The 22764-nt window shown below is 45.4% G+C and overlaps 1 protein-coding gene and 1 long non-coding RNA gene across 3 annotated transcripts in view; one reads left to right on the forward strand and one right to left on the reverse strand.

The window, feature by feature from the left end:
* Positions 1 to 6111, forward strand: part of LOC102461184 (RNA-binding protein 4B) — a 21352-nt gene extending 15241 nt beyond the window's left edge. For both annotated transcript variants that reach the window (XM_014577805.4, XM_075939268.1), the window contains exons 3-4: positions 922 to 1641; positions 5523 to 6111. In XM_014577805.4, coding sequence (XP_014433291.2) covers positions 922 to 1634 — 713 coding nt within the window. In that variant the 3' untranslated portion in view covers positions 1635 to 1641; positions 5523 to 6111. The remainder of the gene's footprint in view (positions 1 to 921; positions 1642 to 5522) is intronic.
* LOC149523794 (uncharacterized) lies at positions 5704 to 17500 on the reverse strand. Its single transcript, XR_016350423.1, has 2 exons — positions 9689 to 17500; positions 5704 to 7550 (listed from the first exon to the last, which is right to left on the reverse strand). It is a non-coding gene; the product is annotated as an uncharacterized LOC149523794 (long non-coding RNA).
* Between the last annotated feature and the right edge of the window lie 5264 nt (positions 17501 to 22764).

Here is a 22764-nt window from a genome sequence, read left to right on the forward strand (position 1 = left end):
GTAGGGTTTCAAGATGTGGGCTCCAGCTTTACCCTGCTTACCTCAGGTGGCTCCTGGATGGTAGTGCAGTGGGGCTAAGGCAGACTTAACCCTGCCCTGGCCCTGTACCATTCTCTAAAGCAGACAGCAAACTCCCTCCCAAGCCCTGTTGTGCCCCCTCTCTGCTCTGTGGAGAAAGGATACAGAGTGGGAGGGGGCACCTTGATGACAGCACCCCTCCACTTCCTCTCCTGCCCTACACAGAAAGCAGGAGGCTCCCCAGAGGGACGGGCAGCTCCAAGGCAAAGGGCAGGAGATGCGCAGCAGTAGGGGGAGGGGGCAGCTGAAGTGTTGGCATTTGATAATAGCCTCTTGGCCAAACCAGTCAGGATCACCTGTCAGAGGCTCCAAGATCTACCAGTCGATCCCATCTGGTCCAGACTATTTTGAATTGTACTTGGGCTGAAAATGTATGCATCTTTCTTGAACTTGAACCCTCTTGCTGAGTGTGGTAGTTCATATTATGGTGTTCTTGGATCTGCTCTGTTGATAATATGGATACCTTCTGAAAAGTCATCTTGGAATTTGTCAGGATGTGTTTCCTCCCAGAGTTCCATCTGTAACCATTCCAAGCCAGATACAATTATTGGCAGATCTTGGGAACTCTGTCTGCTCTTGGGTCTCTGCACCACTTCATGTGAGTAAATATTAGACAGCCAGGAGCCAAAAGCATAAAAGCTGACAGGAAAAGTTGTTTTGACTCATGGACAGAATGCTTAATGGTTGTAGAATCAGGTTAGATATACTGGGGGTGAATCAATCAGCTTGTCTTGATCATTTTAAATCAAATATTTAATATGCGTTGTTTTTGTTACAAATCTTGTGGTTTCCCATGTGGCGTCAGTTTATTATAGCAACCATTCTTGCGTCTGTTTCTTAAAGGCAAGCGGATGCACGTGCAGTTGTCCACCAGTCGGCTCAGGACCGCGCCCGGGATGGGAGACAAGAGCGGCTGCTATCGGTGCGGGAAAGAAGGGCACTGGTCTAAAGAGTGTCCGGTAGATCGCACGGGGCAAGTGCCTGACTTTACCGAAACCTATAATGAGCAGTATGGAGCGGTGCGCACTCCCTACCCCGCGGGCTATGGGGAAACCATGTATTACGATGATGGGTATGGAGCAATGGTCGACTACTACAAAAGATATCGCGTGAGGCCCTATGCTACGGCATCTGCATACGACGCCTATGCAGAGCAAACAATGGCCCAGTATTCTCAGTATGCGCAATACTCTCAAGTACAAACCACAGCCATGGCCGCCACCACAGCCATGGCCGCCACCACAGCCATGGCCAATCGCCTCACTACTACCCTAGACCCCTATGATAGAGCACTGCTGCCAACCCCAGGAGCAGCAGCAGCGGCAGTAGCTGCAGCTGCAACTGCCGCCGCAGCAGCTGCATCCTCCACCTATTACACCCGGGATAGAAGCCCCCTGCGTCGCACGGCAACCGCGGCCACCACCGTCGGAGAGGCGTACGGTTACGAACGTTGTCAGCTGTCTCCAGTCTCGTCGGTCGCTCGGGCCTCCCTCTACGATGTTCAGCGGTTCGGGCGGGAGTCGTATGTGGACAGGGCGCGGTATTCTGCGTTTTGAGTTGGAGGTGAGAGCACTTTCCGGTCTAGTTCATAGGTTTTTGTTCTGATACTTTGAGGACACGGGTATCCTCTTCCTAGTTTTAAGTATCTAATACAGTGTTCTGGGGGCCTGTTTGGTCTTGTATCACTGGATGCTAGCAAAAAGTGTCTTACACATATTAAACTCTGAATTTCATTTGTCAGGCATTTGGGCCAGCTCTGATCCTTTAAATCAATAGTACATCAGGCCTTTTATCTGTAAGTAGACACTTGCTAAAGCAAGGATGCAAAAATGAAATGTAAACTGAGTCAAGTCCAGAAATACTGCATGTGTTTCTGAGGTCACCAGAGTATCTTCTGCATTGTGAATATAACTGAAATAGGCACACATGTAGACTTGGAATACTTCCCACAAGTAGAGCGTGTTTTTATCACCTATGCTACTGCAGTACAGCTATACTAATAAGACCAGAAATTGAATTATGGGGATTTAGCCAGGAGATTAATTGTCAAGGGGATTCAAATTCCTGCAGTTAAAGGCCGTAGCATGAGTGCAGTATCACTATACTCTAAGAATAGTCAAGCCCAGACTTATGAGGAGAGGGTTGCTGAGAGCCCTGCCCCCCTTGGCAGTGATGTTCCTTCAAACTCATGCATTGCAATAGGATGTGGGAAGCTATTTGGGACCCAGACTATCTAGAGCATTGTAAATTGCGATGAGCACGAGTTTGGCCTAGAAATGACTTTCAGCTATTGTGTGGAGCATGGGTATAGTTTCCTCTAAGCAATTTCTTCTCACTAGATGCTTTCAGAAAGTCGTGGAAGCCTCCATGGAGAGGAAGCTGTAATAGTCTAATGTAAGAAGGGGGAAGGTCATATGTGCTGGACTAATCAAAGATGAAAAGTTTCTGGCACTTGTCTACTGATTTTTGGACTTCAGGAGTAGACATGAGTCAGGGAGTTAAAGCCTTCAAGGCAGAAGCACTATCTTACTAGTCTGAAGTACCACAAATACTGTTCACAAAATATTTGGAATTTGCAACTCACGTGAGAGTCAGGAGGAGACTGTTTTACATGTAGGAAAACTGTCACTGTCTTCTTCATTCCTGCCAACGAGCATCCTCCCCATAATGCCTACTCCCAAGGAACAGGCTCATTCACCGCAACTTCTTTAACTTGCCTCATTTTAAACAGCTGGAAGCTTGACATGGTGCCCAGTGATTCTAGGTAATCTAATAAAATCCTCTGGCCTCCTACTAGAATTCTTAGCTTCTATCTGAGCCCTTTTATACACCCCTGGTGTAGGTGGTGTGCCCAGTTCTCTTGCCAATCTGTTGTAGTGGGAGGGTCTGCAGTTTAAACGGTAGGATTCTTCACTGAGCTCATATTGAATAACGGTTCTCATCCTATCATTGCACTGTTTGTAGCAGAAAGTACCTAGGAATCTACCAGGGCTCCCCTCTTACATATAGCTACATTCAAATGTAATAGTAATGAGAACTATGTGAGCCAGAAGCTTCTGATAACAGCATTGTACTCTGAACTGAGATTAGCCAAAATAGTGATATATACCCTACTTTGGTAGTTAACATTGTTTTTCAGTGACTTGTCTGAATAGGGCAGAAGAGGCCAGGGAAGTGCATTTCAAGGCATTGCTTTTGTGGCAGCATATTGGAGAGTTTATCTAATGATTTCCTCCACTGGTTAGGCTCATTCTGCATCCTCTCTCAAAATGAATTAGCTGTCAGGTTCATCTAGGGTTTCCAATAAATCTTCTAATAGGCTTCAATTTCAGTCCAAGAAGATACCATGTGTCTCTCTTAATTTACAGAGTAACACAGCTACTCCACTGAGACTTTTACCATGTCTGTTGAGACTTTGTCTCCTAAATCACTTAGGCACTTTAAAACATTTTACCCTTAATTCCTTAAGTCAGCTGCTGTGAGTCTGATGTGTTTGGAGAGCAGTTTATGCAAGTAAGTAGGGTCCTTGGACACTTTAAACTTATTAAAAGAAACCTTGTGTAAAGTATATGAAGTTTTAAAACCTAAATTTCTTGGCCATTGTTTAAATGCCAAAAGGTAAAATTTTCAAGAGTGCCTAACTCCTGTTGACTTTTGTGCCTGTTATTTTGGTGCTTTTGAAGAATTCTCCCAAAATCTTCTGTGACTGTGCTGATTTCTTAATTCTCTCTCTCTCCTTGTTTAGTTCAGGCTGTCTTTGACTTGCTAACAAAAATGATCTCAACTTGTGGAACTATTTTTAGCCCATGTTCTGGAAACTTAAATCTGTGGAAAGAAGATGAGCTTCTAAAAAGGACTGGAGATCTTGACACTACTGCGTTTCAGAGAAGATACTGAACAGTTTTTTTCTAATACTATATCTTTAATGGTACACTTACCATATTAAGATTCAGTGATTGTTTAATTGGCCCAGTCACACTAATAGCTACAGTACAGCAGATGCTTCCTCTAAAACTTTTTGTTTAGGTACGTTCTAAGAGAACTACACTTTGTCCTTGGAAAACTCTTTCCTGCAACCCAGTAGTAGTTCTGGTGAAGCAGGCTTCTCGTAAAGGACCAGGTCAATCCACTGATGGAAGCCCTCTGTGTTCCTCTTATCATCCCAGGAGCAGGGCGGGCACAAGGATTTCAGACAGGATGTCCATCCTGGGCCCCATGTAAACATTTGGTCTTCAGTAGCATGCTGTATTAGAGATCCAGTAGCTTTGGCACTCCATTGCCCTCTGACTACTGGAAAAAAGAGCTTTCTATTCTCCCCACACTAGAGCCTTCTGGCTGTTGGTAGGGAAGGGGCAGAATGAGGATTCTGCTGCTTCAGCTCCTTCTCATGGTCTTTGCTTTGTCAGGCAGCTATAAAGTGAAACTGTCTTGGACTTCATCTACACTTAACCATTTAAGGTGCAGCAATAACAGTGCTTTAAACTGAAAGTGTGGCCATGGCATGAGAGCTGTCCCAACACTTTATGTAAATCACTTCTGCGAGGGGAGAAGCAAACAGTGTTGGGAGCATGGCTTCCAATGCTGTAGACTGGTTCACACTGGTACTTTACAGTACTGTAACTTGCTGCACTTGAGAAACAGGTGTTTTTTCACACCCCTGAGCCAGAAAATTACAGTGCTGTAAAGTGCCATTGTATACTTGACCTTGGTGGTTGACTTCCTGATTCTACCTATGGAATTCTAAACAGCAGTAGTGAATAGAATCAGTTTAGTTATTTTATTTTGCTGCTTGACAATATGATGAGCATCAGCAGAAGTATTGGATCTGCCTATGGACTTGGAGATATGATATACTGGTCAGATTAGGAAGGCTGTCTAAAGACTAGAAATTTAATCTTTTAACTGAAAGACCTTGAAAGACTCCAGTGAGAGAGGGCTGCCTGTACATGCTCTGGAGCAACTTCTTTCAAAACTCATCATTGGTCCTTAAAGGACCTATTTCCATATAAGTATAATCTGTTTTTTTACCGTTTAGAGTTCAGTTTTCATATAGTTGTCTTAACAGGAAATAAATGCAGTATAATCATTACACGGGTTTTTTTTTCTATAAACACAATGAATTCTGTAAACAAGAGCTCTTTGTGGTAAGCCTGGACTTGTTTGGCCAAACCACAGCCAAAGGACTAAGGAGTAAACATGATGCTCAATTTTGTGACTTTGGTTTTGGATCCAATTAACACAGCTTGGAAAAGGGAGCTTCATTAATGCCACAGCCATTAAGAAGTTCTCATGTTGATTTTTTGTGGCTTTCAGGAACACTGGTTGACTACTTCTCTACGAAATGCGCCTTTTCTTTGTACAGCAGTTTCCAGGTGGCCTGAGTGTATTTCAGGGCAGAAATTTGTCTTCAGGCCTTTGAATGAATTGTGCTTTTTATTTTTCAGGTAGGATATGTGCGGCTGGACGTCGGGTTCCTGTTGCACGTGAAATCTATATCGTACGTGTCAAACTGTGCTGGGCTTCATACTGATCACGGCTAATGCATTTCCTCTTAATGGACATTTGTGTCTCTTCAAAGTATAGTGAAAATAATTTCTTTTCTTTTTTTTATTTTTCAGAAATTGCTTTGAATAATTTTTTACCTTTTTATTTCTTATAACCCTAGAACCATTATTCTCTGCTGCTCTTTGGGCCTTTAGTACCCTTCACCCTACTTTAACTCAAGTGTCAGTTTACTCTTTTTGGAGATGTGCTTGGGATAATTGTCTTCCTCTTGCAGTTCAGTTTGTAGCTTGTCTATTTAATAGTGTTTGTTTTTAAAGGTGAATAACCAGTCTTAGTTTTAAGTATGAAATACTATATCTTAACATAGATTTGCAAAGCCTGCTCCCCTTAGTTGTAGCCTGTGCGCTGGAGTCGTCTCTTCTGCACCAACATTATTTTTGGAATATAACCTGTAACTCTTCTCCTCTCTGAAGTTTAGCATCGTTTGACCACCTCTCTTTTTCCAGCAAAATAAACACTTGTAACAGATGAGAGTATATTTGTCTTGTGTAAACCAGATACATGCATGATGCACTGGTCTAAGCTTGTGGGAGTGATTTTTATGGAACAAAATAGTTCAAGATAGAGTACCGAAGCTACTCTTATAGTAGTGCCTGGAACTTCAAAGGAGAGTGGGGTCCAATTGTGCACTGTAAATACACAGTGCTATCACAGAGCTTACAATCTAAATATACAAGGCCAGGGGCAGGAGCAGGGACTCAGTAACCATTAGATGAAAGATCTGTAGCTGAGTTGCCAAGTAAAACCAGGGTTGCTAGAGTCCTCAGCCACTGAATTATGCACTAGTCCTTTCCAGTTCACGTCTGAGTACTGTCTAAGCCAGGGGTTTTCAGACTTTGGGTCATGGCTTGTAAGGGCAAGCCACTAGCTGGTCGCAAAACATTTTATCTGAGCATCTTCAGGTATGGCAGCTCACATTCCTGGTCAATGGGAGCTCCAGGAAGTAGTGTGGACTGAGTCACCACTTCTTGCAGTTGCCACTGGCCAGGAATGGTGAACCACAGTCATTGGGAGCTATGAGTGGCCATGACTACAGGTAAACAAAGTGTCTCGGAGCCAGCTAGTGGCTTACCCTTACAAGTTGTGACCCAAAGTATGAAATCCCCTGGTTTAAGCTATACTCTTTGAAAGGCAACAGTAGGCAGGAATTTCTCAGCAGTCAGCTGTTTCAGTAACTTACAACCTTATTCATGTTGCTTTGATGTGAAACACCCTCTTCAGGGTTGTGTAGGATCCATGCTGCATGGGGAAAGAGCCACAAGTTGATCTCACTGCTTCTCAACAGTTTCCTCTTGCAAAGAAGTTACAGCTTGCAAAAGGAGATAAGTAAATCTCTTCAGCATCAAACCAAAAGCTGCTGTATGTCTCTTGATAAACTTTAAGGGGATGAGCTAAGTTCAGAGTCTGAGATGCCTGAACTTCCATCTAGATGTCTAAATATAACACTACCATCATTTGAGCAGGGTGAGGAGGTGGCTAATGACAGCTTATGATCTAGCTGCAAAAGAGGAAGAGCTCCTGAGCTGTGTGATATACATTTCCAGATGACTACATGGAAGTACACTCACAGAGGTTCAGTCAGGTACCTTGCTTGTTAATGTCAGCAGTTTGAAGGTGACATAGCAACTAAGGGCCTTATCTGCTCAATGAAGAAACAGCAGCTGAGCTGGTGCAGGCTTAGAACAAGGCAGTGCTTTCCATAACATTGTGATTCCCAAACACTGCTCCTCTTGCACTGTTAGCTTTTTTTAAACTTCTCCAAAGCTGCCTCATCGCCATCCTGCTATTAAATCTTGCTTTCTTGTGACCTGCTGAGTCGGCCATTGTAGCTGAATCTCTTTGGAGGGGTGGAGTTCCTTGCTGCTTCATCTCAGGATCTTTAATGTCTTCAAATATGAGCAGGAAAGCTGAAATAGGAATTGTTGACCAGCTGAATCCCATTTTCTACACTCTTCCACTATATTACGATTTTAAGTAGCCTCTCCCCCACCTCCATCTTTGTGCATTGTCCTATGCTGCCCTTTTCCTATGGAGAAAAGCTTCCTATCCAGATATGTCAACCTATCATCACCCTATGCTCCAAAGAAAATTGCTGCCTTACGCAGGTGGTGCTCCCTGCCTGACTGGCTACCTTAGGACAACTAAAATAAGGCATGGATCCTCAAATACTGTAGAGGATATCAACCTAAGTTTTTTGAGCATTTCTGTAAACATCCACCACCCTTGTCATCTTTCGCTGCACTTCTTAAAATTCTCCTCCACCATGTTATTTTTTAAAAAGCTCAAGTTTGGGCAGATATGGTGCTGTGACCAGTGTTCCCTCTAAGCGTCACAGATGATTAATCAGCCCTGACCAGTCAGTGGCTCCTGAGCAGGGAGCTTACTGACTGGGCCGGGCTAATTAATTGCCTCTGAAACTGTGCTGCCATGCAGCTTAGAGGGAAAACTGGCTGTGACAGCTGCTTATCATGCTACCTTCTGTTTGCTTTGTCTCCTTAGATCATCCATTTTCTCTTTGTAGCACCTTGGTGGCAGTCTCTCCTTATGTTAAAAAACAAATACTCTAGTAGCACCTTAAAGACTAACAAAACACGTAGATGGTATCATGAGCTTTCGCAGGCACAGTGGGTTGTGCCCGCAAAAACTCATGATATTATCATCTTCATGTTTTGTTAGTCGTTAAGGTGCTATTAGACTATTTGTTGTTTTTAAAATTTTTCCTGTTACAGACCAACTCGGCTACCCTCTGAATCTCTTTATGTTGTATGTTTATTCAATGCTTAATATGCTGGGATGACTAGCTGTTGCTATCATACACAATTTTTTGTACAATGCCTAGCTTGGTGTGATTGAGCTGGTTAGCCTCCAGCTGCTTTTGCAATGTGTTTATTAATCATGTTTCTTGCTTTTTCAGAAAGCAGAAAGACTTGCAGAAAACACACACCTGGAGATTCAAGGGTGCCCAGTAAACAACAACCCATCTCTCTATAAAACACTTTTTCCAAATGAATTTGTGGTAGCCACATGGGCCCCTTGAGATTAAAGTCTTCCTGGTATCCCTACAAATTCACTGTAAGCAGCAGCAACATGAGTTACAGATATGGGTCACTGCCAACGAGCTAGATATGGGTCACTGTCTTTAGAGTACCCTAAAATACTAGTTAGCCTTTCCACTAAGAGACTGATGAGTGTTTGACAATTGTGGTGGTTTTGCTCATGCTCAGTATGAATGTTCTGACTAGAGGGGTACTAGATCATCTAGTTTGACCTGTATTTCACAATCCAGAGAACCCCATCCAGTGAGTTCTATATCAAGGCGTGTTGCTTGGGACTGAGCTAAAGAATAGCTTTAACAAGATAAATCTGCAAATAGAAATTGGACATAAGTGATGGGAAGTCCACTAGGGGGTGAGGGGGGAGCAAATGCCACCACAACTCACTTCTTGCAAGCCACCACATGATCTAGAACTAGCCTATTAACTCCTTGCCACATGACATTGAGGCCATAAACTGCTGGATTCAGGAATATGAGACACATTGTAAAGACATTAAGAATTCACAGGTTTTATAAATAATGAGGGCACAAGCCAACTTCTAAGTACAAGGAGAGGTAGGTTATCCCATCATTGCCCACTGCAGAATTTCATTTCTCTGATCTATGTGAACTGTTCTTTGATAGAAGATGCTGGACTAGATGAACCCCATGTGTGATCATTCAGCCTGGTCCTGTTTTGCCAGAAGCTTGCACCCAAAGTAGATATGCCCATTGAAAATTTGCATGGCTGACAAAAGAGCAAACTTGATGCAAGCTCATTGATAACCCTTTGTAGACAAGAGAGGGCAGTTTGTGGTTTCTTGTGCATAGTCTGGTTGTTTTGAGTCAAGAGAGGTCTGCTTTAGCTCTGCTATTCCTGAAATGTTGTTGCCCTCCTGATGCTAGGCTGGGTATTGTTGGATTAAGATTCACTTACTCAGCAAATGGAGCTAACCAATCTTTATTAAGGCAAAACAGCAAGTAGTGATCATTTACAAGTAGGAAGCTTACCGGGTCCATTTCATCTTAGTCACCTTCAAGCAGTGGACAAGAGAATTTCAACTTCCCTCTGTTTCACAAAATTACAAGGTTTTGTTAATTTTGTTCTTACACATCTGTTAGTCTCTCATTTCAATGTTAACTCTCCTCCCTGTCACTATAGGGTTAGTTCAGACCAATATTTCTGGCTTTGTAAGAACAAGAAAAGATAAAGTAACTAAAAACACGATGATTTTGCAGTTTCTTAGACATGTGCAATGCTAAACATGATTACTTTAAAATTTCTTGCAAATACACAGTTCTACTTCTGTAGAACAAACTTTTAAAATCCAAAGCAGGCTTCTTTCAGGTCTGAAAATGACTTCATTCCCCCCAGGGATGTCTTGACAAAATGCACCATATTTCTCCTTGCTTGGATCTCTTGTTAATGTTTAAATGCTGGGAGGCAGATTTTCAGGTCTTTGCTAGTGACTGGCAGGCAGGGTTTTTTTTTCTGAAGCACTAATATTTGATTTAGACACACAAAGTAAGTGGCCAGAGTTAGTGGGAAAATCCCCCTTTCTCAACTAAATAAACATAAGGGCAGCCTGATTCCTATCATTTGCTGTTTGGAGAAAGAGGAGGTATATGTGGTCTCTGACACCAGTATCAGCGGGGTGCAGAAAGCTGTTGCGTTGTGATTTTGCACTAGTGTAAATGATTGAAGTACGGGATTCCATGTCTACATGCTTTCCTTTCCTGCAAAGGGTTGGGCTTTAACAGAATCATACCAACATTCTAAGCATCCCATCAGACCAGAACTGTTATGGGTATCATTGCTCCCAGTGCAGCTGGTAGGGCTTGTAATTAACTTTTCCTTGGGTTAAACCACAGTGGGAGGTGAGGCAAGGGGCTTAGAAAATGTGGAGGGGCTACTGGGTAGACTTGTGTGTGGTAGAGGGAAATGCAGTCCTGAGGAGCATTAGAATTAAACTAGGTATTCATCGTCTCCACTGGTCTTTTGGCCCTTGGTAGCAGAGAGACTGTTGATCTCTCATCTTCCCACTGGAGGTTTGAAAGGTGAACAGTTCTCTCTCAGGAAACCACCATTTCCCAACAGCATCTCCCTTTTAAGAAGCACTCAGATTTCCTTTCCTGGGAAGGGGATTATAATCCTAATGCTCTTGTTATTGGTATGGGAAACTAAAGTATACTGCGAAGTTTCAATTTCATCTGTTTATGGAGAGCTCGTTATGTTAAATGGGCTATAGGGGTTCACTGAGGAGAGGAAAATTCTCTGTTGTAAGGGGGACTAGGAGCTAATGGCACCATATGAGGAGAGATTAAAAAGACTAGGGCTTTTCATTTTAGAAAACAGGAGATTGAGGGATATGATAGAGGTCTATAAAATCATGACTGCTGTGGAAAAGGTGAATAAGAAAAAGTTGTTTACTTGTTCCTATAACACAAGAATTAGGGGGTCACCAAATGAAATCAGTGGTAGGTTTAAAACAAAGTACTTCTTCACACAATGTATAGTCAACCTGTGGAACTCCTTGCCAAAGGATGTTGTGAAAACCAGGACTGTAACAGGGTTTTAAAAAAAAAAAAACTAGATAAATTTACGGAAGATGGGATCATCAATGGCTACTAACCAGAATGGGTATGAATGGTGTCCTTAGCCTCTGTTTGTCAGAAGATGGGAATGGATGACAGCGGAGGGATCACTTAATGATTACCTGATCTGTTGATTACATTAGGGAGACCTGGCATTGGCCACTGTTAGAGGACAGGATACTGGGCTTGATGGACTTTTGATCTGACCCAGTATAGCTGTTCTTATGTACCCATTGGGTTAGCTGTGGAGCCCCCTAGAGTGGCACCTCTTTGGTGGCATTTATAAACCCTTGCCAACCCCATACCCACTCAGTTCTGTCTTGCCAGAACAGTCTGACAGAGGCAAGAGTGTCTGTAATGGACATGTGCAACACATCTCGAAGAACAATAGTTATGAAAGGTAAGTAACCATTTTTTCTTCTTCCAGTAATTGCTTATGTGCATTCCAATATGTGACTTAGCTGTTTGAGTGGAGATGGGGTCGGACATCAATAAGATGTTGATTGCATGATTGCCCTCCTGAATGCAGCATTGTCACATGCCTGCTTGGTAATGGCATAATGCGCTGTAAAGGGGTGCACAGAGGACCACGTTGCCGCCCTGCAGATGTCCTGAATAAGCACCTGTACCAGGAATGCTGCCAAAGATACCTGGTTGAGTGCGCTGGCAAAGGTGAGCTAGCAATTTGGCTAGGGCATAGCAAAGTTGAATACACCATGTAATTCAGGGCAAGAGATGTGGGATGTAACTGGGAGTCCTCTCATTCGCTTAGCTATAGTGACACAAAGCTGCAGAGATTTGCAGAATGGCTTGGTACACTCAAAAGGCCAAGATATTTTACATCCAAAGAGTTTAGCACCTTCTCCCTGTCAGCAGCATGGGGCTTTGGGAAGAAAACAGGGAGAAAAATGTCCTGATTTATATGAAAGAATAACATAACCTTCGGTAGGAACGCACAGCATGTGAGCAGCTGCACTTGTGTATGAGGTCTCAGAAGTAAGTGCCCTCAATTCCAACACCCATTTGGTGAAGACAATAGCCACCAGAAAGACCATTTTATATGAGAGAGATAGCAGGTAACCAAAGGCTCAAATGGAGGTGTCATGAGCCAGGAAAGGACTAGATTAAGGTTTTTTGTGGTAACAGGTGCTGCACCTGCTGGTAAGAGTCTATCCAAACCACTAAGGAAGCAACCCAATATAGGATCATCTAAGGAGGGAACACCTCCCCAGCATAGGTGTAACACTGAAATTGCTGCCAAGTGGATCTTAATTGAAGATAGTCAGGCCCTGGTGTTTCACAATATAGGAGGTAGTCCAGGAGCAAGGGAATGGTAGTTGGCTGTGGGGGAATGCCTTTGTGGAGAGACCAAAGAGAGAACCTTTTCCATTTCAAAAGTAGGTAGCTTGAGTAAAGACTTATGGCTTCCTTTTAACACCCCCGTCTGAGTTAAAACACTGCATCTCATGGCCTTTGAGCCACAGAGTTTCCATACTGTGAAGTGGAGCAACTCCAGGCTTGGCTGCTGTGACTAGCTGTGGTCCTGCATTAAGAGGTCCAGAAGTAGAGGAAGTGTCATCTCCTGTCTACAGATAAGGACAGCAATGTGGTAAACATTGCCTGGGCCATACCAGCACTATGAATATGACTGCCACCTTGTCCTGGTGAATCTTGAGCAGGTCCCTGTGAATTAGTGAGAATGGGGGAAAATATAGGAGCTGGTTCATCCACTAGAGATGGGAGGTGTCCACTGTGGGGTCACAGCTGTGGCTCTGGAATGATCAGAAACAACTGCACTTTCTGTTGTGGCGGGTTGCAAACAGATATACCGTGGGATAACCCTCTCTCTCTGGAAAATGGCAAGGCCATATCTGCCCTGAAGGACCACTCGTGGGAACTGAACAAATGGCTGAAGTGATCTGTGAGGCTGTTCTGTGCGCTGGGGAGATACAAGGCCTGCAGCTGCTACGTTATGAATGCAGAAGTCCCATAAGCTGAGAACTTTTTGGCATAGGGAAGAGGAGGGAGCACTACCCAGTCTACTGATATAGAATACAGCTGTAATGTTGTCTCTCACGAAGATGGGGTGGGAACACCATGGCAAGGCAAGTGCCCTGAGCTCCCTGAAATTCATGTGCATCTACAGTTCTATCTGGGATCATAGTCCCTGGATTTGAAGATTATGCAGGTGCGCTCCCCAATTCATGTCTGATGCATCTGTGACCAGAGTAATGACAGGTTGGGGCTTGGTAAAGGGGACCACTGCACACACAACTTGAGGCTGGAGTCACCAGGTGAAGGATTCTAGGGTCCCAGGCAGCAAGGTGCCTATCCAATCCAGAGAATCCTGGGAGGGCTTGAAGACTGACACCAGCCATGCTTGTAACGAATGGAGGCGTAGCCGGGCATGATGTAGAACATGGCTGCAAGAGGCCATGTGCCCTAGGAACCTCATACAGTTAAGTACTATAGTTGGGCTATGATGAAGACTGGTGATGATTCTCATCATGCATACATAGTTCCATTCATGCAATACCCTCCAATCTTCCAGTCTTTTATAGTTTGTGGGAAATCTGACTGTTCAGCTGACGATAAGGCAAGTTCGGATTCATGCTTAGAGAGAAAGGAATGCTAGGTACCTATACTACTACTTACAGTATAAAATGATGCAGTGTAAATTAGGGATGTAAAAGTATAACCATTTAACAGTTAACCGATAAGCCCAGGTTTATTGGTTACCATTCATGGTTACACGCATGCTCCTGCTCCACTCTTGGAAGCTGATTACCACCCTGTGCTGGTGGCTTTGTATTAGAGCCTGTCGTGACAGCAGCTAATAGCTGGATGCCTTCCTTTTTCCTAAAGGATAGTATACCAGAAACAACAGTACAGACTGGCAGCTGGCTTTTGAGACGGGGGTGGCAGGTGCGCACCCTGCACTGTGGGTGCATGTAACTGCAGAGATTTTCAGGGTTACACGGTTACCCATTACCTGCTTTTTAACATCCCTAGTCTGAATTAGCTGTTACCACTGAAGAAAGATATCATTGTGAATAGTTTTCCGAAAACATCCACTTTATCTACAAAGGCAGTAGAAAAAGCTCATAAGAATGTTGGGAATCATGAAAGGAATAGATAAGACAATATAACTATAAAATTCTGTGGTATATCCACATCTTGAATATTGCATGCAGATCCAATTGTCACATCTCAAAAAAAAAAAAATCAGAACTGAAAGTACAGAAAAGGGCAACAAAAATGACTGGGGTATGCAACAGCTTCTGTTTGAGAGCAGGGAACAACTGGGATTTTTCAGCTTGGAAAAGAGACCACTAAGGGGCATTATGAGGGAGATCTATAAAATAATGACCGGTGTGGAGAAAATAAATAAGGAAATGGGGATGGTGGCTGTAGCCTCTGTTTGCTAGCAGGTAGGAATGGGTGATAGGCTTATCCTTTGATGACTAACTGCTCTGTTCATTCCTTCTGAAGCACCTGGCATTGGCCAGTCGGCCAACTGGGTACTAGGCTAGATGGACCTACGGACTGACCCAGTGTGGCCGTTATGTTGTTACATGCACTTAGTGCATAGGGTATTCTTAAAACTATTTTTCTTACCTTCATCCTAACTGAATTTCCATGAATATTGAACTGAATCCTACACTTTGCACTGTCTGCAGACAGGGTAATTGTAGTGGGAAAATAGTTTTTAATAACTAGCATATTTTGATGCACTGCTCACATCATTAACTCTTTTGGGGAGGGGATGCCACAGTCAAGGTATGGCATAGGGGTGCAGGGGTCAGGGCAAAAGATTGGGAAATGGGGGGCTTGGGGAAGGGCTGAGGGCAGCTGTGTATGAGTTCAGGAGTTGAGGCGGAGTTCAGTAGGGGGCTAGGAGTGGATGGTGAAGGAATGAGGGTTTGGGAGTGAGTAGGGGCTCAGAGCAGAAAATTAGTGGGGGGGGCTGGAATGAGGGCAGGGTGATATATAGGGGTTCAGGCAAGGGGAGGTTCACCAGGGCCACCTATGGCAGGAGGGATGAAGCTGCGCTGCTTGGCCTGTGGTGCTTCCCAGTGAGGCCAAGGGGAACTACGCTGGCCAGCAGCTGTTCCCGGGGGGCTGGAGAGGGGTTTGGCCTGCAGTTTTGGGCAAGGGGTGGTAACATCTCCAAGCAGATGGCCAGCAACACTTACTGGTGCAGCCATCCCCCTGTTGTCACTCTTAAGTATAACTGTCCCTCCTATCAGCCCCCCCCCCCCACTCCCATCCGTGTTATAGAAAACAATTCCATTCACTGGCACAACCAAGGCTATGTCTACACTCGCAGCTTCTTGCGCAAGTAATATACAAATGAGGCTAAGCGTGGAATATTGCCACCTTTTTTTTTAGAAGAGGCTCTTGTGCAAGAAGGAGTGTCTACACTGCCTCTTCTTGTACAAGAAAAACCCTCTTGCGCAATACCGTTCTTCCTGAAAAGTAATAGGTGTAATGGCGTTGCGCAAGAGGGTTTTTCTTGCACAAGAAGGGGCAGTGTAGACGCTCCTTCTTGCGCAAGAGCCTCTTCTGAAAAAAAGGGTGGCTTATTAGGTATGCAGATGAGGCTTGGCGATATTCCACGCTTAGCCTCATTTGCATATTACTTGCACAAGAAGCCACGAGTGTAGACGTAGCCCAAATCTTTACATTGCTTTAAGTTAGGATGTGAGAGAGCTGCATACCAAATTTGGTGGTCCTAGCTCTTATTGTTTAGGTTCAGTTATAGCCAGCTGCTCGTGTGAGGGAATGGGGGACAGTGTTGAATCCTGGAAGAGAATGTTGCCTGGCATATTCCATGACATACAGCAGCATGGTACTTCCATTTTCTATTTGTGAGACTATGGAAGCCTGTCAGTTTTCCATCTGTCTTCTCCTTGCATACAAGAAACTAACTGGCTGTGTCTAGACTGGCAAGTTTTTCCGCAAAAGCCAGCTGTCTACACTGGCCGCTTGAATTTCTGCAAGAACACTGACGATCTCATGTAAGAAATCAGTGCTTCTTGTGGAAATGCTATGCTGCTCCGTTTCGGGCAAAAGGACCAGTGTAGACAGCTCAGATTTGTTTTGCGCAAAAAAGCCCCGATGGCGAAAATGGCGATCGGGGCTTTTTTGCGCAAAAGCGCGTCTAGATTGGCACAGACGCTTTTCCGCAAAAAGTGCTTTTGCGGAAAAGCGTCCGTGCCAATCTAGACGCTCTTTTCCACAAATGCTTTTAACGGAAACCTTTTCCGTTAAAAGCATTTGCGGAAAATCATGCCAGTCTAGACGTAGCCACTATGTGTAGCATTGTGGAATAATGAAAAAAAGCACCAGCATCGTAGTGGTTTAAAATGACAGTGCAGCATCATTTCTTTCAGTGACAGCACCTGCATCTACTATAAATACACAACAACCTGGCACCTGGAAGCACATAGGTTATCAGGTGCATCAGCTTTTATAAATGCCTAATCAAGTATTGATAACTTTCAAATTGGTTACATACATCTACGTTCTCTCCACAAATCTCACTTAAATAATTTAATCTCTTACAGAAAATGCATTCTATATTCAAACTAGGGATGTAAAATCCTGTTTAATCAGTCAATGGGAGTGGAGGGAGAGGGGGAAACAGCAGCAAAGAGCCAGCAGCCCTAAGCAGAGAGGCGGGCTCCTGCTCTTAGACCCTCTGTGGGGGATAACTCCCAGCCCTTGTGTGAGCTAGGGGAGGAAGTAGCTCCTGATTCCCATGGGACTGGAGCACCCCTCCACCTGTGATGGGCTGTGGGCTACTCGTGGGTAACCAGTTACCCATTCACATCTTGGATTCAAATAGGATAAGGTATACAAAGTACAAGTGACATTTCTACACAAAAGGGCTACATTTCAACAAGTAATGAATACCCTACCCTAGTGCTTTCCTAGTAATTGCCAAAAGACAGTTTGTAAAGTATTCCACTAGTAAGTTTCTGTTCAGAAGTACATTATTTCCCTTTGAAGACCATCTAAAAGGATGCTAACTGAATTAAAATTCATACATAGGCTGCAGAGACAATAGCATTTTTATAACCTAGTTTCTGTTGAGCTATGGGCTGGAACTATGAAAATGTAATACAGTAATCTTCCGATAATCCAGCACCTTTAGGACCCAGGGGGTGCCAGATTATCAGATATTCCGGATTATCAGAAGGGGGTGGCTATGAGGGGTCTGGGGTGGGGTGGGGGGGATGCCACCCCAGACCCTTCATAGCCTCCCCTCCCCTCCCTCATCCCCCCCCCCCCCCCGATAGTCTGGCTCTGCCCCAGGCGTCCCTGATTCAGCCGCTGCTGGTCAGTTTCAGCAGCGGCTGAATCGGGGACGCCTGCAGCAGAGCAGCTAGAGTGTGCTGCTCCTTGGCGCTACTGGACCAACCCGGCAGCACCCCAGCTGCTCTGCCACAAGTGTCCCCAAGTCAGCCGCTGCTGATACTGATCAGCAGCTGACTCCAGGAAGCCAGAGGCAGAGCTGCTCTGCCCCGGGCTTCCTGGAGTCAGCCGCTGGTCAGTTTCAACACCAGCTGAATCTGGACGCCTGGGGCAGAGCAGCTGGGGTGCTGCCGGGTTGGTCCCGCAGCCCCGAGGGGCAGCGCTACTGGACCTACCTGGCGGCACTCCAGCTGCTCTGCCCCCGGCTTCCCCGATTCAGCCGCTGGTCAGTTTAAGCAGCGGCTGAATCGGGGAAGTTGGGGGCAGAGCAGCTCCAATAGTCTGGCTGCTTGGAGCACTTCCGGGTTCCTGATGGTGCCGGACCATCAGGAGTGCCGGACCATCAGATGCTGGACCATCGGAGTTTTACTGTAGCAGGCTATATTGGTGAAGTCCTAAGGCCAGGAGAGACAGTAACAAACTTCGGTATTGTCAAAGCTAGGACTTAAGTTACTTTTGCATGTTCTTGATATATGTCTCATGCACATTCTTAGCTTCATTTTAATGGCAAATATTTGGTCTCTTATTAAAAGATGTGTAATGCACAAGGCTTTCTGAAACCATGGACTCAAATACACTTTTTCAGCTCAGCTTGGTTCTTCACAGAGTCATGTCAGGCAGAGTTCACATTGCTGTAGGAGCAGTTTCTTGTCTATGCCGGTTATGATGAGTCTAGCTCTGGAGGAGAGGAGTTAGTAAGACAGCAATTCACACTGGAATCCAGGGGCCCTTGAGGGCCACAAGCAGGTTTCAGGAGGTCTACCAACCATCCTGGGTGGCATTAGACTTGCTGGGGGCTCCACACAGAAAGCCAAAGTCTCGCCACACGGGAGTGCATCCCAGGCTAGAGCCACACCACCTGAGGCAAAAGTCAGAGTCTAAGCAACTTCATTCCACATTGCCCCTATGGCAGGGGTGGGTATCACCAAGCTGGGGGAGCTACCAGTCCCTGCACCCTCATCTGCAGCCAGATGTGACTTGCAGCTAACAAGTAGAGCAGAAGGTATACTGGTTCACAGGGATACAGCATAGCACAGGAACCAGGAGCAGTCAGCACAATCCATCTTGGGGAGAAGGGCCCTGCCCCCCATATTGCTCCAAGCCCCCTTAGAAAACCACACACTCAGCAACCAGTCCCAGCCTCCAGGCAGCCGCAGCTCCCCCTTTGTCTAGCTTCCCAGGCAAAAGGTGTCACAACATGTCACCTGGTCACACACCCCCTCCCAGGCTCAGGTTACAGTGACCATTGCCTACTGATGGGCTATATACTCTCCCATGGCTGTGTCTACACTGGCCACTTATTCCGGAAAATCAGCCGCTTTTCCAGAATAGCTTGCCAGCTGTCTACACTGGCCCCTTGAATTTCCGGAAAAGCACTGATGATCTACTGTAAAATCACCAGTGCTTTTCTGGAAAAACTATGCTGCTCCCGTTCAGGCAAAAGTCCTTTTCCAGAAAACTGTTCTGGAAAAGGGCCAATGTAGACAGCACAGATTTCTTTTCCGCAAAAAAGCCCCAATTGCGAAAATGACGATGGGGGCTTTTTTGCGGAAAAGCGCATCTACATTGGCACGGACGCTTTTCCAGAAAAGCATCCTGCCAATGTAGACGTGCTTTTTCCGGAAATACTTATAATGGAAAACTGTTTCGTTTTAAGCATTTCTGGAAAATCATGCCAGTGTGGACGTAGCCCCATGGGTGTTGGGTATGTAAAGCAGGGGAAGGCTTTGCCTTTCCAAACCTCCAGGCATAGCCTCCTCTCCTTCCCCCCCTCCCCCAAATGCCTGCTGTAAGCATTCTGGGGGCAGAATGTTGCTGCCCCCAGTGCCCACTCTCCCGTGCTCTCCTCCCTCCCCTGGTGCTCTGGGGCTGGGGAGGCTGGGGCCACACTGTGTGATGCAGCACACCCTGCCTCCTCCCTCCCCAGAGGCTGGACTGGGCTCTGCCATGCAGTGCGGTGCGCTTTTCCTCCGGGGCTGGGGAGGCTGCAGTAAGCATGCACCCACTCCACTCCCCTACTGGTGGTTGGAAGGGGGGAAGCATATGTGAGTGGGGAAGGGGCAGGGCTAGAGGAGCAGGGCTCCCCCAGCCCTGCCTTCACCAACCAGCCATGCTCTCTGTGAGTCACACCCAAAATCCTTATCCCCATCTAGATGATAGAGCAGTGTCCAGGGAAACTGAGGCACACCCAGGGTTACTACAGGACAGCAGAAATCACATGCAACATAAAGCAAACTGATGAATACAATCCCGACTTCGTCACATCTCTCCCCTCTTTGAGACCAGATTGAGCAGGGCCCCGTAGCCAGTGGCCTGGAGAAGTTAAGCGCCCCTGCTCTGGCATAAAGCATTGGCTATGACATTAACACTCCCCTTGTATGGACCACCGCCATGTCATAATCCTGTAGGAGCAGGATCCATCTTAGTAGCTTGGCAGTGGCCCCCTTCATCTGATGCAGCCAGGTCAAGGAAGAGTGGTCTGTGTACATCTTGGACTGCATTGGAGACAACTTTTTATTTCAGAAGGTTGAAAAAGCTACCGGGGGGAAACTGTTCTAGATTTGATCCTAACAAACAGGGAGGAACAGGTTGAGAATTTGCAAGTGGAAGGCAGCTTGGGTGAAAGTGATCATGAAATCATAGAGTTCACAATACTAAGGAAGGGTAGAAGGGAGAACAGCAAAATAGAGACAATGGATTTTAGGAAGGCAGATTTTGGTAAGCTCAGAGAGCTGAAAGGTAAGGTCCCCTGGGAATCGAGACTGAGGGGAAAAACAACTGACGAGAGTTGGCAGTTTTTCAAAGGGACATTATTAAGGGCCCAAAAACAAGCTATTCTGCTGCGTTGGAAAGATAGAAAATATGGCAAAAGACCGCCTTGGCTTAACCATGAGAGCTTGCATGATCTAAAAATAAAAAAGGAGTCATATAAAAAAATGGAAAGTAGGACAAATTACAAAGGATGAATATAGGCAAAAAAAACAGGAATGAGGGGCAAGATTAGAAAGGCAAAGGCACAAAATGAGCTCAAACTAGCTACGGGAATAAAGGGAAACAAGCAGATTTTTTATAAATACATTAGACGCAAGAGGAAGACCAAGGACAGGGTAGGCCCACTGGTCAGTGAGGAGGGAGAAACAGTAACAGGAAAGTTGGAAATGGCAGAGATGCTTAATGACTTCTTTGTTTTGGTCTTCACCAAGAAGTCTGAAGGAATGCCTAACATAGTGAACTAGCCCATCATAAGATGGGATTTTCAGGTCTCCTCCACATCGGTCTTCTCTCCTGAGCTGCCAGTCTCTCACTCCATCTCTCTCTCTTCTCCTCCTACTGCCTCCCCCCCCCCAGCTCTCCTTCCCCTCCTGCCTCTCACTGGGGGGACTATGGAGCCCACACAGCCATTTGGGCTCCGCACTCCCTGTGCTGCATGGGGAGTGCAGAGCCCAAACAGTCACTTGTGCCACTTGCTCCCACACGGCAGCCTGGCTGAGCGGCGCAGAAGTCAGCAGAGCACCACGGCGGGAGGCGAAGGGGGGTGGGGTGGTGACGTACATGGCCAGGCCCCACTTTCTGGCCATGTATGTCACCGCCCTGCCCCCCTTCCCCTCCCGCCGCGGTGCTCGGCTGACTTCTGCGCCGCTCAGCCGGGCCACTGTGGGGGAGCAAGCGGCTGTTTGGGCCCGGCGCTCCCCATGCAGCACGGGCTGCCTTGTGGGAACAGCCAGTATTTCAGCAACAGCGCCACCCAGAGAGAACAGCCAGCATTTCAGTATTACAGACTCTCAGACATTGGGCTACTGTATATATGATGCTAGTGGGAAGGGGGTAGGTTTAGAAAATAAAATAAAAAAAAAGAACAAGTTAAAAATCACCTAGAAAAGTTAGATGCCTGCAAGTCACCAGGGCCTGATGAAATGCATCCTAGAATACTCGAGGAGCTGACAGAGGAGGTATCTGAGCCTCTAGCTATCATCTTTGGAAAATCATGGGAGACAGGAGAGATTCCATTTATAAAAAGGGAAATAAGAACAACCCAGGAAACTATAGACCAGTCAGTTTAACTTCTGTGTCAGGGAAGATAATGGAGGAAGTAATTAAGGAAATCATCTGTAAACACTTGGAAGGTGGCAAGGTGATAGGGAACAGCCAGCATGGATTTGTAAAGAACAAATCATGTCAAGCCAATCTGATAGCTTTCTTTGATAGGACGACGAGTCTTGTGGATAAGGGAGAAGATGTGGATGTGGTATACCTAGACTTTAGTAACGCATTTGATAGGGTCTTGCATGATATTCTTATCAATAAACTAGGCAAATACAACTTAGAGGGGATACTATAAGGTGGGTGCATAACTGGCTGGATAACCGTACTCAGAGTAGTTATTAATGGTTCACAATCCTGCTAGAAAGGTATAAGAAGTGGGGTTCCACAGGAGTCTGTTTTGGGACCAGCTCTGTTCAATATCTTCATTGACGATTTAGATATTGGCATAGCAAGTACGCTTATTAAGTTTGCAGATGATACCAAACTGGGAGGGATTGCAACTGCTCCAGAGGATAGGGTCATAATTCAAAATGATCTGGACAAATTGAAGAAATGGTCTAAGGTAAACAGGATGAAGTTTAATAAAGACAAATGCAAAGTGCTCCACTTACGAAGGAACAATCAGTTTCACACATACAGAATGGGAAGCGACTGTCTAGTCTAGGAAGGAGTATGGCAGAAAGGGATCTAGGGGTTATAGTGGACCACAAGCTGAATATGAGTCAGCAGTGTGATGCTGTTGCAAAAAAAGCAAACATGATTCTGGGATGCATTAACAGGTGTGTTGTCAGCAAGACACAAGAAGTCATTCTTCCATTCAACTCCGCGCTGGTTAGGCCTCAGTTGGAGTATTGTGTCCAGTTCTGGGCACCTCATTTCAAGAAGGATGTGGAGAAATTGGAGAGGGTACAGAGAAGAGCAACAAGAATGATTAAAGATCTAGAGAATGTGACCTATGAAGGAAGGCT

The sequence above is a fragment of the Pelodiscus sinensis genome, chromosome 11 (genome assembly GCF_052426305.1).
Source record: "Pelodiscus sinensis isolate ZL-2025 chromosome 11, ASM5242630v1, whole genome shotgun sequence".
Taxonomy (NCBI): domain Eukaryota; kingdom Metazoa; phylum Chordata; order Testudines; family Trionychidae; genus Pelodiscus; species Pelodiscus sinensis.